The sequence below is a fragment of the Nansenia antarctica genome, assembly GCF_963989245.1.
Source record: "Nansenia antarctica genome assembly, chromosome: 5".
Taxonomy (NCBI): domain Eukaryota; kingdom Metazoa; phylum Chordata; class Actinopteri; order Argentiniformes; family Microstomatidae; genus Nansenia; species Nansenia antarctica.
Genome location: NC_137690.1, coordinates 37,841,258 through 37,858,757, shown reverse-complemented (window position 1 = coordinate 37,858,757; position 17,500 = coordinate 37,841,258). Strand labels below are relative to the sequence as shown.

General features: G+C 49.0%; 2 protein-coding genes across 2 annotated transcripts in view; one reads left to right on the top strand and one right to left on the bottom strand.

Annotated features, from left to right (window-relative positions):
* Positions 1-4,901, bottom strand: part of gfm1 (G elongation factor, mitochondrial 1) — a 19,904-nt gene extending 15,003 nt beyond the window's left edge. The window contains exons 1-8 of the mRNA XM_080532349.1: positions 4,785-4,901; positions 4,508-4,660; positions 3,802-3,934; positions 3,180-3,384; positions 1,893-2,009; positions 1,531-1,681; positions 1,232-1,386; positions 169-253 (exon numbers count right to left, since the gene is read on the bottom strand). Of these exons, the coding sequence (XP_080388475.1) occupies positions 169-253; positions 1,232-1,386; positions 1,531-1,681; positions 1,893-2,009; positions 3,180-3,384; positions 3,802-3,934; positions 4,508-4,660; positions 4,785-4,889 (1,104 nt within the window). The 5' untranslated portion in view covers positions 4,890-4,901. The remainder of the gene's footprint in view (positions 1-168; positions 254-1,231; positions 1,387-1,530; positions 1,682-1,892; positions 2,010-3,179; positions 3,385-3,801; positions 3,935-4,507; positions 4,661-4,784) is intronic.
* A 4,333-nt stretch (positions 4,902-9,234) lies between these two features.
* itpkcb (inositol-trisphosphate 3-kinase Cb) overlaps positions 9,235-17,500 on the top strand; it is a gene marked incomplete at both ends in the record, with an annotated part of 19,191 nt that continues 10,925 nt past the window's right edge. The window contains one exon of the mRNA XM_080531604.1: positions 9,235-10,452. Within this exon, the coding sequence (XP_080387730.1) occupies positions 9,235-10,452 (1,218 nt within the window). The remainder of the gene's footprint in view (positions 10,453-17,500) is intronic.

Sequence of the window (17,500 nt, the reverse complement as noted above, 5' to 3'; positions counted from 1 at the left end):
ATAAAGTATTAAAAAAGGGACATTGGACAAAGATAAAGAGTAACAAGTAGTGATACAGCGTACGTGATCGCCAGATGGCTTTAAAATGTCAGATGAATCGGACCTCATTATTGATTCTGTCTGTCTGTCTGTCTGTCTGTCTGTCTGTCATCTCCACCAGGCTCTCACCTCCAGTTTGAAGGCCAGGCCCACGAAGGGCTGGGAGGCGTCCCGCGCGGGGTCCATCTGGATCTTGGTGGTGTCGCTGGACTCCCTGTGGCACAGGAGAACCAATCACAAGAGGTGGTCGCTGAGGTCAGGGGCCAATCACAAGAGGGGAGCTGGAGGCTGCTATCGATAACAAGTCTCCTATTCGGTTGTTAAGTCTGACGTCAAATGTGACGTTTAGCAATTTCCGGGTCCAAACCAGAAATTCCCTGCACCATAGTACCAGTGTACTACAGCGGTAGAATGACAGTTCAATCATTTTTTAGACTGGGATCTATTCATACAACAAGGGACACAGCACTTTCCCGTTTTTCCCATATTTGTCAGTGTCTTTGAGCCTCGGAAAAGTGCTATATAAATATACTGAATTATTATTATTACGGCATTTCGAAGAGAGCGCCTCAGCTAACTTTGGACCCGGAAACACGTCACAACTTAACAACCGAATAGAGACCAATAACTGACACTCCTATAACAGACGCCATTTCAGCTGTCAGTTTTACCCACAGCGACAGTGAGTACATACATTTTGCAGTTACCCCGGTTACCAGCGGGAATCGAACCCACAACATAAGCCCTGTGAGCACCACTGAGCCACAGAGGACCACGCTCAACACTAGTGACACACACCTCCCCACACAACCAAAGGGAAGCCTTACTGACATCCTGTCTGTCAGCTGTCATTTAATGACGGCTATTAGAAACTATTTAATACTATTATTATCATACGCCAGCGGTGAAACACTTCTCATTGGATGTGTCGATGGCAGCCTATTCAATATGGGGGTAGTGGTGGCCATAGTGGATAGTGAGTTGGGACTGGGTGATCAGAAGGTCATGATGAGTTCAAATCCCACCTGGGAACACCACCACTAGTGTGTCCTTGAGTAAGACACTCAGCCCTCAGTGACTCCAGGGAGACTGTCTCTGTGACCTCTAACTGGAAGTCGCTTTGGATAAAAGCACCCGCTAAAGGGTTCGAATGTCAAACGGCCTGGGGTCAGGGGTCATGGCGGGGACTCACTCGTGGTTGAGGATGGCGTAGTTGGTGACCTGGGTGGGGTCGGGGAGGTAGTCCAGGCAGGCGTCCAGGAGGGGCTGGACCCCCTTGTTCTTCAGGGCCGTGCCCACCAGGACCGGGCTGAACAGACGGCCCACCGTGGCCCTGCGGATAGCCGCCTGCAGGGGGCGACGCTCCCGGTTAACAATCATAATAATAATAATCATCATCATCATCATCATCATAATAATAATAATCATAATCATAATGCTCATAATCATAATGCTCACACAGAGCACTCACACACACACACACCCCCCCACCTTCAGGTCCTCCACGGTGGGGACCCTCTCCTCCAGGAATATCTCCCCCAGGGTGTCGTCGGCGTTGGCCACACACTCCACCAGCTCCTGACGCCTGGCCGCCGCCTCCGCACGCCACGCCGCCGGGACCTCCTCATACCTGATACTCTGCCTGGGGGGGGGGGGGGGGGGGGGTGAGAGAGTGTGTGTGTGTGTGTGTTCTGCTGGGACCTCCTCATACCTGATACTCTGATACTCAGGGACCAGGAGTGTGTGTGTGTGTGTGTGTGTGTGTGTGTGTGTGTGTCTACATGCCATTGACAGTATGTCAATAACAATGGTGTGTGTGTGTGTGTGTGTGTGTGTGTGTGTGTGGCTCTTACCCGTACGGCCCATCGAAGTACACGCTCCGTTCCTCCACCAGGTCGATGAGGCCCCGCATGTTCCCCTCCAGACCCATGGGGATGTTCACGTAGGCCGCGTTCTGACTCAGCTTGGACCTGGAGGGACGGGAGAGAGGGAGGAGGAGGGAGGAGGGGGAGGAGGAGAGGGAAGAGAGGGAGGAGAGGAGGGAAGAGAGGGAGGAGAGGAGGGAAGAGAGGAGGGAAGAGAGGGAGGAGAGGAGGCAAGATAGGGAGGAAGAGAAGAGGGAAGAGAGGGAAGAGAGGAGGGAGGAGAGGGAAGAGAGGAGGGAGGAGAGGAGGGAAGAGAGGAGGGAAGAGAGTGAAGAGAGGGGGAGGAGAGGGAAGAAGAGAAGAGGGAAGAGAGGGAAGAGAGGAGGGAGGAGAGGGAAGAGAGGAGGGAGGAGAGGGAAGAGAAGAGGGAAGAGAGGGAAGAGAGGAGGGAAGAGAGGAGGGAGGACAGGAAGGAAGAGAGGAAGGAAGAGAGGGAAGAGAGGAGGGAAGAGAGGGAGGAGAGGAGGGAAGAGCGGAGGGAGGAGGAGGGAAGAGAGGGAGTAGAGGAGGGAAGAGAGGGAGTAGAGGAGGTAAGATAGGGAAGAGAGGGAGGAAGAGAGGGAAGAGAGGAGGGAGGAGAGGGAGGAAGAGAAGAGGGAAGAGAGGGAAGAGAGGAGGGAGGAGAGGGAAGAGAGGAGGGAGGAGAGGAGGGAAGAGAGGAGGGAAGAGAGTGAAGAGGGAGGAGAGGGAAGAAGAGAAGAGGGAAGAGAGGGAAGAGAGGAGGGAAGAGAGGGAAGAGCGGAGGGAGGAGAGGAGGGAAGAGAGGGAGGAGAGGAGGGAGGAGAGGAGGGAAGAGAGAGAAGAGAGGAGGGAGGAGAGGGAAGAGAGGAGGGAAGAGAGAGAAGCGAGGAGGGAAGAGAGGGAAGAGAGGAAGGAAGAGAGGAGGGAGGGGAGGAAGGAAGAGAGGGAAGAGGAACAGAGGAGTCAGACCAGACAAGAGAAAGACGAGCCTGAGTAACTGTAACTGTGCGGGGCGTCTGCCTGTGCCTCTCGTCACTAGCTTGCATGCAGAGTTGCCGGATGGGATTGACAATTTACAGCCTAACCAGTCTATAACCGTTAAATCCAGTAGCCCATTCGGCAGTAACCAGCCCCATCTGGCAACCCTGCTTGCATGGCCTTCCACCAAAACAACAAACACTGCTAGAATCCTTTCCTTTCCTCCTCCTTTTCCCCCCTCTCTCCTCTTTCTCCTCCCGTCCCCCCTGTGTGTACCTGAGGTTCTGCAGGGCCCGGTCGGGGTTGGCTCCCGTGCGGTCCAGCTTGTTGATGAAGGTGAGGAAGGGGACGCTGTAGCGCTTCATCTGCCGGTTCACCGTCAGGGTCTGGCACTGGACCCCCCCCACCGCACACAGGACCAGCACCGCACCGTCCAGCACACGCAGGGCCCGCTCCACCTCGATGGTGAAGTCCACGTGGCCTGGGGGAGAGAGAGGGGGGGGGGAGAGAGAGAGAGGGAGGGAAGGGGAAAGAGAGAGAGGGAGGGAGAGAGAGAAAGCAAGAGAGAGAGAGGGAGGGAGAAAGAGAGCATGTGTGAGAGAGGGAGAGAGAGAGAGAGAGTGTGTGTGTGTGTGATAGAGAGAGAGAGAGAGTGTGTGTGTGTGTGTGTGATAGAGAGAATAAATACAACACAAACAATATGATCTAAGCCATGAAACCAACCCATAGACCCCCAAAAGTAGACCAAGGAAAAGAAATCTAGGGCACAGTGGAGAGGAGAAACTCCCTGCTTCACTGCTGCTACCACACCTCCACTACTGCTGCACTGCTGCTATTGGCCATGGCTGCAGATGGGCCGGCTGCACCTGGGCCTACCTGGGCTGTACCTGGGCCGTACCTGGGGTGTCGATGATGTTGATGTTGTGGTCCCTCCAGATGGTGTAGGTGGCAGCAGACTGGATGGTGATGCCCCTCTGCCTCTCCAGCTCCATGGAGTCCATGGTCGCCCCGACGCCGTCCTTCCCCTTCACCTACACACACACACACACACACACACATTGGAGACTCACAGTGGGCAAGGTGGATACTCTCTCATACATGCACGCACACTCACTCACTCACTCGTGGGGTAGTGGTGGATAGTGAGTTGGACTTAGGTGATCGGAAGGTTGTGAGTTCAAATCCCGCCTGAAACCACACCACTACTAGTGTGCCCTTGAGTAAGGCACTTAGCCCTCAGTTACTCCAGGGGGAGGATTAAAAGCGTCTGCTAAATGGCAAAAATGTATTAATTAAAATTAACTCACACTCACACTCACACACACAGACACAGACACAGACACAGACACAGACACAGACACAGACACACACACACACAACTAATGGTCAGTCACAGACACAGAGACACAGAGACACTCACACACACACACACAGACACAGACACACACACACACAGACACAGACACACACACACACAGACACAGACACAGACACAGACACACACACACACACACACACACACACACACACACACACACAAAACTAATGGTCAGTCACAGACACAGACAGTCAGTCACACTTCTTGATCAGATCCATAAACTAACCTCGTGGATCTCCGCTATCCTGCCCGTGTAGAACAGCACCCGCTCGGTCAGGGTGGTCTTCCCCGAGTCGATGTGCGCCGAGATCCCGATGTTGCGGATCCTTTCGTTGGGAACAACACCGGACGAACATGGCCGACAGCTGTTCATCAACACCTGGTGACAGAATGAAAACACCGCGGTAGGACAGTTGTCACCATGACGCAACCCTGGTAGGTAGAAGACCACGAGAGTGTCAACCTCTGGCTCACCCAGTCAATGGCCCGTTTGTTTACCTTACCTTTTTTAATGTAACGGTTCCCGGTGTCCTGATCTGTGTCTGACCTAAGGTCAGCCCTGCTTTATGTGTTTGACCTAAGGTCAGCCCTGCTTTTAGGAGTCGCATGTTAACGGTACGACGGTGGTAACAGGACGGGTAACTCACTGGCTGTCAGTCAACCGGTTGGTTGAAAGTCACGCCGGTTCCCTTGTAAAACGCTACTTCCTGGACTAGGGCAAGTCGGAGGAGTCAAACGTCCGGATGAGAGCTGCTCCTCGCTGCGACTAGACTAGCTCAACAGCGACGCTCACTGGCGAGGCGGACACGTGACATACATTGTAACTAAAGTGGATCTAATTGGTGACTGTAGGCTACTGTAGATCGCCGCGCCGATATGTACTGTTGCGTAACTTGCTTTGAATGTATTTATTCACTTACGCATTACGAGTTTTCATTCATACATTACTTAACATTACATTTCCAAAACTATCCTTCGGCGGTGGTTATACTATATTTCAAACATTGTCATACACACACACAGAGGTACACCCCCCCTCCCTCCCTCCCCCCCTCCACTCAGAAGTGTAAAGTGTTTTGACATGTTTCCTCTTCCACTCCCACCACATGCTCTACTCTGACATCACCAGGCAGCAGCGTTGCGCACACAGACGTGCCACATTCACACATCCTCCCCACACCCTGCTACACGCACACACACACACACACACACACACACACACACACACACGCACACACACTCACAACCAGCCAGCTCAACAGGACCGGCAGATAACTAACCCTAGTTTTTATTTATAGGCCTTTGCTTTTCACTTGTATGTCTACTTTGGACATTATTACCGTGGTAATTAATGCCATTGAAGCTCTCTGAACGGAATGGAGTTTACTTGGATTGAGTGAGTTGATGGTATGTTTTAACTTTCATTTGTTTGTAATATGTCTGATATTTTGTTTGGGATGGCAGGTATATTTTTGGGACTCATCATCAGTGCTGTCTGTGTGTTACAATTGATAAGAGACATATCTATGATGTTGTCTGTGACCATACACTTTTAAATGTGTAAGTTAATCTCTACGTGACCCTGGGTATTGTTGTCTCTCTCGGTATGTTTTTCACCAGTGAGAACAGATGCCATGTTTCCTACTGCGCTCATCTGTCCACATTCAGTGGAGCTCCATTCAGTTAGAGTTGTTGTGTGAACCTACAGACGTTGTATGAAGTTTCGTACAGAGTTGGACATCACTGATATTATGTAGGCTTATCATCTTGGCGCGTCTTAGCTACTGCAGATATTGCTGTTGGCAGTCGGTTTGTTAATGGTTATACATCTCACCATTGACGATCTCTGCATGTACAGAATGGTTTTCATTACTTCGTATTAAAATGAATGAATTAATTAAAAGTCAACAGAATGACACGTTTCCCAAAAATGACATTGTGCGCCTGACTGTAAGAATATCACCCTCGTTACAGTAAACAAGATGTCATGCAGCTCACAAATCATTGTGGCGACTAACAAGTTTATTGTCCAAGCGAAAATAATATCTATATCTATATATATGTACACAGATTATACCAGGTAATGAAAGACAGCTGAAATACAACGACATGTTTGTGTTTGAGAGACAAACATTGTACGCAAGAGACCCCAAAGGTGTGGTGCCCTCAAACTCTTTCTGTCCACCATTCAGGTGACAGATAGCAGTTTCAGGGGGTTCATTGTTCCCACACGGTGACTAGAGAGACCAGATTACATTAATTTGAATTGCATTATCACTGTCATTGATTCCTTACAGTGAGTAAATGTCCCCATCAGTGAGAGGTGTGTGTGTCACAATGGCATGGTGTTGCATTCAGCACTGTGGCCTGCGTGAGTCATCACACCTCACACTTAATGTTCCTTGGATAAACGTGATAGTGTGTGTGTGTGTGTGTGTGTGTGTGTGTGTGTGTGTGTGAGACTGAGTGATTATTTCCATTGGTACAGTATCCCTCCCTTCCCTTCCTGTCTCTAAACCGTCCTGCCTGACTGGTTGGCGGCTGGCCTGGTGTCACGTTCTGGTTTCATTCTGAGTCGCCGTAATGTAAACACAGTGACAAAGCTGCACATGTTTGACACAGACTGAGTCGGCCCTGTTGTGTGACACAGACTGAGTCGGCCCTGTTGTGTGACACAGACTGAGTCGGTCCTGTTGACGCCTGCTCATATCCTGTACTACAACAGACACTTCCCACATCGTTCAACGTCTTGTACATTGTGGAACCTGGTGACAGTAAAAAGGGACAACATCGCAAACATTTCTCAACCAGAGACACGTGTCTGTGTGTGTGAGGGTGTACGCGTGTGTGTGTGTGTGTGTGTGTGTGTGTGTGTGTGTGTGTGTGTGTGTGTGTGAGGGAGAGATTGTGACAGCCTTTTTCCTGTTCTGCTGATTTCAATCTGGGGGTTATTTAAAAAAAAGAAGTAGTAATTATAGCATTGTGACTGCCAGTGGCCCCTGATTTGTTTTTCATATGATGACTGGTGGATAGATGATTCACTGACTTAGACAAATGTATTTGTTGTAAAGTCGCTTTGGATAAAGGCGTCTGCTGAATGTCAAAACATTTAAATGTAATTTCGCCACATCAGAGAGCCTGTGGTTCACCTGAGAACTCTGAACTTCAGCTGAACCGGTCCTGTATTGCTGTCTATTGTTTGATTTGGTTTGATTTGATTTAAGGATCCCCATTAGAAGCACACGGGTGTACCTCTAGTCTTCCTGGGGTCCTGAACATACAAAACACAGACATACAGACATAATAACAGTCTACAAAAGATAAAAAGATACTCAGTCAAGCTAAGTGTTTATAGTAAACACATAGAGTACAAGACTATAGACTAATTAACAATCGACATACTGCTCACAAGACAAAGAGAAGAATGTCATATAATAAAGTATGTTGCTTAACAGTTAGCGTTAAGCAACCGCTCACAAGACAAAGAGAAGAATGTCATATAATAAAGTATGTTGCTAAACAGCTAGACCCAAAGAAAGAGTTAGAACTAGAATATTTAAAATAACAGTCATCAGTCATATTCAAAAATAAAAAAGTATTGTGACAAGAAGATCATGGTTTTATTACTTTAAGAGATAGCTAGGGCTATTACATTTGTATGCAATCAACTTCATTTTCCCCATTGTATTGATACACTGAGGCAGTGAGTGCAGTGGTTTGTCTACCTACCACCTTTGGCTGTTATGTCAAGTCTTAATCACTTCACCTGAGAGCTTGTTCACTGTTTGTGTGTGTTCACAAGTCACAAGCCGCAAGCAAGTCACAAGCTACCTTATCTGTGCGTAGCTCATAACTGTACATAGTTATATATATACCTCTAAACTAAACTGATGTTTACAATACTATCTCTGCCCATACTGTATATTGCATAGTCACCTATCACTATCATTCTTGTTTTATTTATATCATGTTTTGTATATCACTAGTATTTACCCTTCTGGTTAGATGCTAAACGGCATTTCGTTGTATAGTACTTGTACTCTGCCATGACAATAACGTTGAATCTAAGTAATTTAACATAAGCAAAACTGTGACGTGGTCATAGATCATTACCGTAACAGTCTATTTTACATAATAAAGAGACTGTTATGTACTTTGATCATAGTGACACTGGAGGGCAGCAATAATCTGGACACGATCTAGACTGCTGAACCCCTGGCAGCACTCCCTTCATGTGGATCTTTGGGGCTGCCTGCCTACCTGTCTGTCTGTCTGCCTGCCTGTCTGTCCGTCTTTCTGGTGTCTGTCTGTCTGCCTGGTGAATCACAGTAGATATTGTAGGCGGCATATCTTGACTCTTGGCTCAAACTTACAGAAATTATTTGCCATCCCCAGCTTGAAATGATGATGAATCGTGATATCCTCAGTGAAATTGGCCTCTAATAACATAACAATGGAAATAACATTTTCAACGCCTAGGAGTGTAAATTGTGATTTGGCTTATTTCACAGGTTTTCGCAGGTTTCAGCCTATCACAAATATTCTTTATTCTTTCTAGAACTACTTTAACATTTTTGTTGCAGGTACGGGACAGACTGGAGAGATTCGTCCCAAGTATATCCAGCTGCAGCCGCAGGCAAACGTGACGGGATTTGAACTACCATATATGGTTCGTGACGTCACCAGACCGCGACAAAAATTCAAGTAAATTCCCGCGACCAATATGCGCTTAACCCTTAGTAACCCTTAGTATTTAAACGAAATAGAGACATTTCCAGCCACTTCCTTTGCTATATCAACTTGAATTAATTGTTGCAAATACAATTATTGATATGAGAGAGATCATTTTCCATTAAGGGATTCTAAATAAATAAATAATGAAGTGGAACACGTGACTCATGTAACTTTATTACAAATCGATTTCTTTTCAGATTGTGAGCTACGGTGGACACGATGGGTCAAACTCGATCGGGTCTCTTGTCCCGCACCGCTGCTGCTCCAGGCAAAGTGACCTGGATATCGACCGAAACAGCCAAGCGACTGCGGCTCCGCAGATTTACTAATGAGAAGCGACGGGGTGGGAGTGACCGGTTAAACCGGAATCTTAAGAGAAAAAAGAAAGACTTGCAGTCGCTGGAAAGCAACCAGGGTCAACCGGAGGTAGGGCTTGAAACGCGTCGCGGGCGAGGAAAGTTGCCCGGCGGAGGAGCAGCAGAGTCGGGGGTAGTCGACCACACCACCCCGGTCGTCGAGAGCCCGTCTGGAAGACATCATGAGCGGGTTCCGCCTCTCGACAGCGGCGCCGTGAGCCGTGAGGGAGCGGCCGACTCGTCCCTCGATGCGCCAGGTTGGGGTAAAGGAGGATCCAGGCAGGGACTCAACCCAACCGGCTGCAGCGGGGACGAGCAAAGTCCTTCTGGTGGCTCAGAAGCAAAGGGAGTCCAAGACCATGCCTGCAGCCTTCCGACCAGGACCATGGAAAAGGAAAACAAGCCATTCGGAGGAGATAGTAGTCAGGGTGGGGTTGCTCCTCCCGAGATGAGGGTGGTCGTGCCCGGGGCTGGGTCGGTCCAGCTGCGCGAGGAGGAGGGGGGACAGGTGGGACAGAGAGGCGCCCCGGCACCGCGGAGCAGCTTGCGTCTGGACGAACCTTTATTAAGTACCGACGGATCGGTATCGACGGCGAATAGGTTTATATCTCACACGGAAGTTGAAATGACCCAATCTCACTTGGTGGCGACTGTTTCGTGCCAGACGAAGGCTGCCCGACCAAACGGTGACCGAACCAGTTCCAGTCCGCAACCTGGAGACCAAACGACGGACCCCTCGGACAATCCCCCCACGCAGGCCGTTCAGAGTCCGTTCGGTACCATCCCAAAGCTCGTCGTCACCAGAGAGCCCAGCCCCTGTCGGCTGGAGGAGCACCAGAGCCCCGTGGGCCTCGTCGGGTCGTACCTGGAGGACGAGTCGCCCTGTTCGGACAGCGGCTGCGGCGGCTCCCCGGCGCTGATGACGCGCTGCTTCCCCCGCAAGCTCTCCAGCTCGTCCTCCGCCTGCCTGTCCTCCGCCTCGTCGTTCGAGGAGTTCGAGGACGACTTCTGCACCGGGAGTGACCTCGAGTCCAACTCGGGGAGGTTTCTCACCCTGGGCAGCCCGGACGAGGGGATGGGGGTGAGTTGTGCCATTCTTGTTTGTCCTCCTGCGTAAACATGTGTGTCGTGGAGGTTTCCTGCACAGTACAGTTCATGTAGCCTACCTGTGTAACTGTGTTGTTGTTGTTGTTGTTGTTGTTGTTGTTCTCTTCCATCTTCAACCTTTCATGCATCATGTTGTATACATAGGAATACTGAGCAGTGAGCAGGGCTCACACGCACACATGGAAAGAATCACACACGACACGTCCCTTTAGGTACTTTATTGCACTTTGATACAGTATGCTCTTGTGCACATGTACACACAAGAACACATGTAGGCCTATACGTTCTGCAGAATTCAATTGAGCAACACACATGCAGACAGAGAGCCAGAGACACACACTGTACACACAATACACACTGAGCAGGTTGAGGAATTTACAATGACATCAGTCTATTGTCAGTGTTTGTGTGGCTGTGTTAACACCCATCTGCAACACTTGAATAGGGAGTGTGATAATGGCCGTGTCCTGGATTCACACTGAAGGTGCAGCTGTCTCACGCCATGTCTGGACAAACTGTTTAAAAACGATAGTCTAGCTAGCATCTAGCCTTCTGTTTATATAGATTCTAGCCTATATCTAATCTGTGAATGCAAAGGCCTTATATTAGGGGTACCCCTCACCGTCTCAGTGGAGGTCTGTCTGGCACCTCTCTCACCCCCCCACCCCTTACTCAGGGAGAGCGAAAACAAGAGCAACAACACCATGGTTACCCCCCCTCTCTCTCACTGCAGCAGACAGAACTTTGTTGAATACAGCAAACATAACACAGCACGTACTGTCACGACGAACAGACTAGTCACTTTATGTTGTTATTGTTGTTGTTGTCGTCTTGTGGTATGAACTGCTGTAATGCCTGAATTGCCCCTCAGCGATAAATATCTATCAATCTATCCATCTATCCATCTATGCCTGTGTGTGTGTGTGTGTGTGGGGGGGGGGGGACAGTTTCAGTTGTGCTCCAATCTTCTTATGTTGACTCTCCCCTGGAGAACAATCGCTGTGAGCTGTGTGGAGTGTCTTGAGGTGTCAACACTGTGATGTTGTCAGTTCAGAGGCAGTAAGATGAATGTCGGTTGGTGGTCTCCTGAACAACAGCTCCTAATTTAAATACTGTGGTTGTTGGGACAATATATATATATAGCCTAAAAAGTAGAGGTCAGGGAAAAGCGCTCTCTTGTTCCTGTGTCCTGTTGTGAGGTTCTCGTCATGTGGTGAGTAGCATTGTAGTACCGGTATATGTTATAGTAAGTAAGATTTTTCTATCAAGTATTTGCCTTTTAATATTTGTGTAAGTATACAGTATAATTAAAGCCTCATTTGATTCATTCTATTTGACCTTTATTGCACTAAATAAGCACAAACTCTTTGCACATACTGATAAGTAGCCTAAATTCGCGTCAGATTATCAGTATTGCTATCAACAAAATATAGCCAAAAGTCTCTGCCAAATATAAATGTGGAAACAGATATTAATAGAAATGTGTTTACATGTGCACATGTAGGCTGTGGTGCTAGATCACTGGACCACCCCAGACCACTGGACCACTCTAGGCCGTGGTGCTAGACCACTGGACCACTCCAGACCACTCTAGGCCATGGTGCTAGACCACTGGACCACTCTAGGCTGTGGTGCTAGACCACTGGACCTTTCTAGGCCATGGTGCTAGACCACTGGACCACTCTAGGCCATGGTGCTAGACCACTGGACCACCCTAGGCCATGGTGCTAGACCACTGGACCACCCTAGGCCATGGTGCTAGACCACTGGACCACTCTAGGCCATGGTGCTAGACCACTGGACCACTCTAGGCCATGGTGCTAGACCACTGGACCACTCGAGGCAATGGTGCTAGACCACTGGACCACCCTAGGCCATGGTGCTAGACCACTGGACCACTCTAGGCTATGGTGCTAGACCACTGGACCACTCTAGGCTATGGTGCTAGACCACTGGACCACTCTAGGCCACTGGACCACTCTAGGCCGTGGTGCTAGACCACTGGACCACCCCAGATCACGTCCCTTCCCAAGTTCTGGTATGAGTCTCTGATAGGGTTACTCCCGGCCTCCTGTGTCTCAGTGGGGGGGGGGGGGGGGTGTGATGTGTCCTCTCCTGTCAGCTCGCTCGTTGATTCGCCCTGACAAGAAATGCTTGGAATGGTGAGAGCTTCACACAGCGGGAGGTGATTTTTTTCCAGGAAATAGACCTACAGCAGCGTGGGTGCTCTTCCTGAATAGGGTGTGTGTGTGAGTGTGTGACTGTGTGTGTGTGTGTGTGTGTGTGACTGTGGCTGTGTGTGTGGCTGTGTCTGTGGCTCTGTCTGTGTCTGTGGCTGTGTGTGTGGCTGCGTGTGTGTGTGTGTGTGTGAGAGAGAGAATATCCTGGAAGTCACCGACCGCAGAGATGGACTGTAAACTTTGGCCACACACACACACACACACACACACACACACACGGTGTACGAGAGCTGCTTGACTGCTTTTAGTAAAACTGCAGTAAAACTGCCGAACTCAGGCCCTAATGCTTTTATGACGAGAGAGAGAGAGAAACGTAACAGAGTGTGTTGGGGTGCCGTTGTGTGTCTGCGTGGTGGCGTGGCGTTTTCCACAGTGGCTGCAGAGACCTGTGTGGCATATTTGGGGGGGGGGGGGGAGAGAATTAGGGCGTCTGGCGTTTGTTGAATTACTGTCGACTGTTGTTTTTGCTGCTTTTACTTTCTTCTCAGAGCTACGCTTCGTGCCCTCAGTGTGACAGGGCTTCGTGCCCTCAGTGTGACAGGGCTTCATGCCCTCAGTGTGACGGGGCTTCATGCCCTCAGTGTGACAGGGCTTCATGCCCTCAGTGTGACGGGGCTTCATGCCCTCAGTGTGACAGGCCATACTTTAGCTACTCACACTTTTCATATTCAGAGATAGAGACACGGAGACGCACACACACGCGCAATCTGATGCCATCTCACATTCACAGCTCAGAGAGAGCGTGTGTGTCATGGAAAAATTGGGCTGAGGGCAGTACCGTTGCTAGGCTACGCCGTTGCCATATATGGTGTAGTTTTTCTCTTTTTTTTTTCTTTTCCTCTCTCTTCTCTTTTCTATGCTCCTCTGTTCTTTTTGGCTTGTCGCTGCTCGAATAACACATCTTTTTTTTGTCACCTTTTTTTTCAGGAACTTTAAATGAATGGAACTTTTGAGTCTCTCTCTCTCTCTCTATCTCTATTTTCCAACTCATCCTTTCATCTCTCGGGTCACTATCTTTTCGCTCAGCCGTGTCGCTTTTTTCCTCTGAAACTCCCTGAAACGAGAAACATGGGCAGTGGAAAAGAATTCATAGGAAAAGATAGATAAGTGCTGAGGTGGTGTAACACACACACACACACACACACACACACACACACACACGCACACAAACAGGCCCACCTGACATGTACACACACATGTACATGAATCACTCCGAAGCTCACAGTATCTGCGCGTTCACATTATACGGGCATATCTCCCACACTTACAGTAGAACAGCAGTAGAAACAACACCCACTAGCAAGAATCAGTGTGTGTGTTTACAAGGCTGTGTAAGTCTGTGTGTGTGTGTGTGTGTGTGTGTGTGTGTGTGTGTGTGTGTTTGAGGCTGTATAAGTCTGTGTGTGTGTATGAGGCTGTGTAAGTCAGTGTGTGTGTGTGTGTGTGTGTGTGTGTGTGTGTGTGTGTGTGTGTGTTTGAGGCTGTGTAAGTCAGTGTGTGTGTGTTTACAAGGCTGTGTAAGTCAGTGTGTGTGTTTACAACACTGTGTAAGTCCGTGTGTGTTTTTTTTGTTTTGTTATTATTTTTATTGAGTTTCACTGTGACATGTACACAACAGGACATAACAACAACAACTAGTATCCGTGGGGGAGGTTATTGTCCCATTAATAGTAGAAAACTAGTTTTGCACTTTGTTATGCAGTACATTGTCCATAAACAATAACAGAGAATGTTCTTTCTCTTTTTTTTTTCTTCTTTTTTTAAACAGACTAACAAACAAAAAGCAAAGCAAAAAAAATAAAACAGGGGGGGGGGGGAGGCCATGTCACATATCAGAAATAAACAGAAAAGAAAATGACACAACAAATGCCATAATATATGGGGGGATCACCCCCATCGGAGACAACATCCAAGTCTTACAGTCCTAAACACAGCGGCAGCAGAAACACCAGCACAGCACAGTAAATAATATTGTGACCCATACATTGCAGATCTGTTACACATTAGTCTTGTGTACTTTCTTGAGTGTAATCCACCAAACCTTTCATTACAATGGCTGCCAGTCTGGTACCAATATAATCTAAGAACGGAGACCAAATCTTATAGAATGTCTTTAATTCCATAGGAATCATATCAAAAATGACCTTGTGCCATCCAGCTATTGTAGGAGGTTTGCAGTCTATCCATTTCAGCAATATATTTTTCCTTGCACAAAAAGTGAGGATACACAGAAGTCTTTTGGAATGCATACTTTTAAGTTGTTTGTCCGGCAACCCAAACAATAGACACATGGGGTCCTTATCCAATGTAACATCTAGAATTAGATTAATTTTATCCACTATACCTTTCCAGTAATCATCTATATATCTACAAGTCCAAACACAATGAACAAAGCTCCCAACCTCGGTAATACACTTTGTACACATTTCCGATTTGTTATGATCCATTTTATGTCTAAGTTGGGGAGTAATCTGCAAACGTCTAAATTGCGTTCCCTTCGTCCTATTACAGATTGAGATGTCGTTTGTCGATTGCCAGTGTGTGTTTGAGGCTGTGTAAGTCAGTGTGTGTGTGTGTTTATGAGGCTGTGTAAGTTTGTGTGTGTGTGTGTGTGTGTGTTTACAAGGCTGTGTAAGTGTGTGTGTGTATGAGGCTGTGTACGTCTGTGTGTGTGTGTGTGTGTGTGTGTGTGTGTGTGTGTGTGTGTGTGTGTGTGTTTATGAGGCTGTGCTTTCAGTTGCCATGGAAGCAGAAGGGAGAGGATGTGTTTGGTGTCAACAATGCCTCAAACACCTAAAACATCTAAAACACCTAAAACACAGTCTGACAGGCTTTGGTGCTCTGAGCCCCTTACACACAGGAGGAGAAAACCACCTTAAAGCTACGCAGAAGAGACGCATCTCTACTGTGTGGGAGCGTGTGTGTGTGTGTGTGTGTTGCCTGTCTCTTCAAGGGCATAGGGCATATAGGAGTTGTCCAACAGGTTTCTCACTCTCTCTCTCACTCTCTCTCTCTCTCTAAGTCTCTCTCTCTCTCCATTTGTGTCTCTCTCTCTCTCTCTCTCTCTCTCTCTCTGTTTCTCTCTGTTTCTCCCTCTCTCTCTGTCTCTCTGTCTCTCTGTGTCTGTCTCTCTCTCTCTCTCTCTCTTTCTCTCTCTCTGTCTCTCTGCATATGCTAGTCTCTCTCTCTCTCTCTCTCTCTCCCCCCCTCTCTCTCTGTGTGTATACCTCCGATACATCGGAGGTATTTTTCAGAGAGAGGGGGAGGAGGGAGGAGGCAGAAGGAAAGCTGGAGGGGCAGATTAGGGGTGGACTGATGGGTTCTATGATGTACAAAAGAAGAGGTTTGGTGAGGCTGCATTCTCATGTTATGCCCCCAGATTGTGGAACGCACTGCCAGTTTACATTAGGGATGCAACCTCAGCAAATATGTTCAAGTCAAGTTATTATTATATCATTATTATTACATTATCACTGTACCTTGACATGTTCTTGAATGCTCCTCGATATCTAATAACTCAGCCATGTGTCAGCCCTGTTAGAGAACCACTGGTACCTGTGGGCAGAGGAGACACACACACACACACACACACACACACACACATAGGGATGTATGGGAGGGATAGTATGGCTGCGTCTGTTCGGTGCATGCTGGAGGGGGGGATTAGAGAGATAGGGGGGAGGGGGGGGGAGACTAGTATAGGGAGAGAGAGAGAGAGAGTACACCAGAGAGGGAGGGAGAGAGAGAAAGTACACCAGGGAGGGAGGGAGGGAGGGAGAGAGTACACCAGGGATGGAGGGAAAGAGAGAGGGGGGGAGGGAGAGAGAGAGAGTACACCAGGGAGGGAGGGAGGGAGGGAGAGAAAGGACACCAGGGAGGGAGGGAGGGAGGGAGAGAGTACACCAGGGATGGAGGGAAAGAGAGAGGGGGGGAGGGAGAGAGAGAGAGTACACCAGGGAGGGTGGGAGGGGGAGAGAGAAAGGACACCAGGGAGGGAGGGAGGGAGGGAGAGAGTACACCAGGGATGGAGGGAAAGAGAGAGGGGGGGAGGGAGAGAGAGAGAGTACACCAGGGAGGGAGGGAGGGAGAGAGAGAAAGGACACCAGGGAGGGAGAGAGGGAGGGAGGGAGAGAGAGAGAGAGAGGTACACCAGGGAGGGAGGGAGATATCTGGTAGTGAGACAGTAAAAGGGAAGTCGGTGTGATGATACGGTGTTGAAACAGGACAGATGGAGAGTGTGGTAAAAAAGGAGGGGGAGGAGGGAGGAGAGGGAGGGAGGTAGAGAGAGGTGGGGGTGGTCGGCGTAAAACAGATTAGGCTCCTGTGTTGCCTCGCGCTGTTTTACCAGACAGCAACACCAGCCTGAGGCTAACTCCCTCCGTGCTAGCCCGGCCACACCGCCACCTCTATCTGGACGGAGGTCGTCGCTAACGCTAGGACGCTAACAGCAGGACGCTAGGCTAGGCTCGCCCGGGGAGGGGGGGCGGGTGCTGGACGCTGGCCGAGGGAGTCCGCTCTGCGTGCGCCGTCTCCCAGGTGAGGAAGGATGGAGAGAAGGAGGGAGAGAGAAAGAAAGGAAGGATGGAAGACAGCGTGTGACTGAGCTAGTATGACCAGTAGAGGTCTGGGTGGGTCCTAGTCAAGCCTGTACCATGCTAGGTCCTTCTGTCTACAAGTGGCTGGAGGGTCTGTCTGGCCACGGTGTGTGTGTGTGTGTGTGTGTGTGTGTGTGTGTGTGTGACGTTGTCCTCTTCAGTGTGGTGTGAATGCGTCACATAAGCT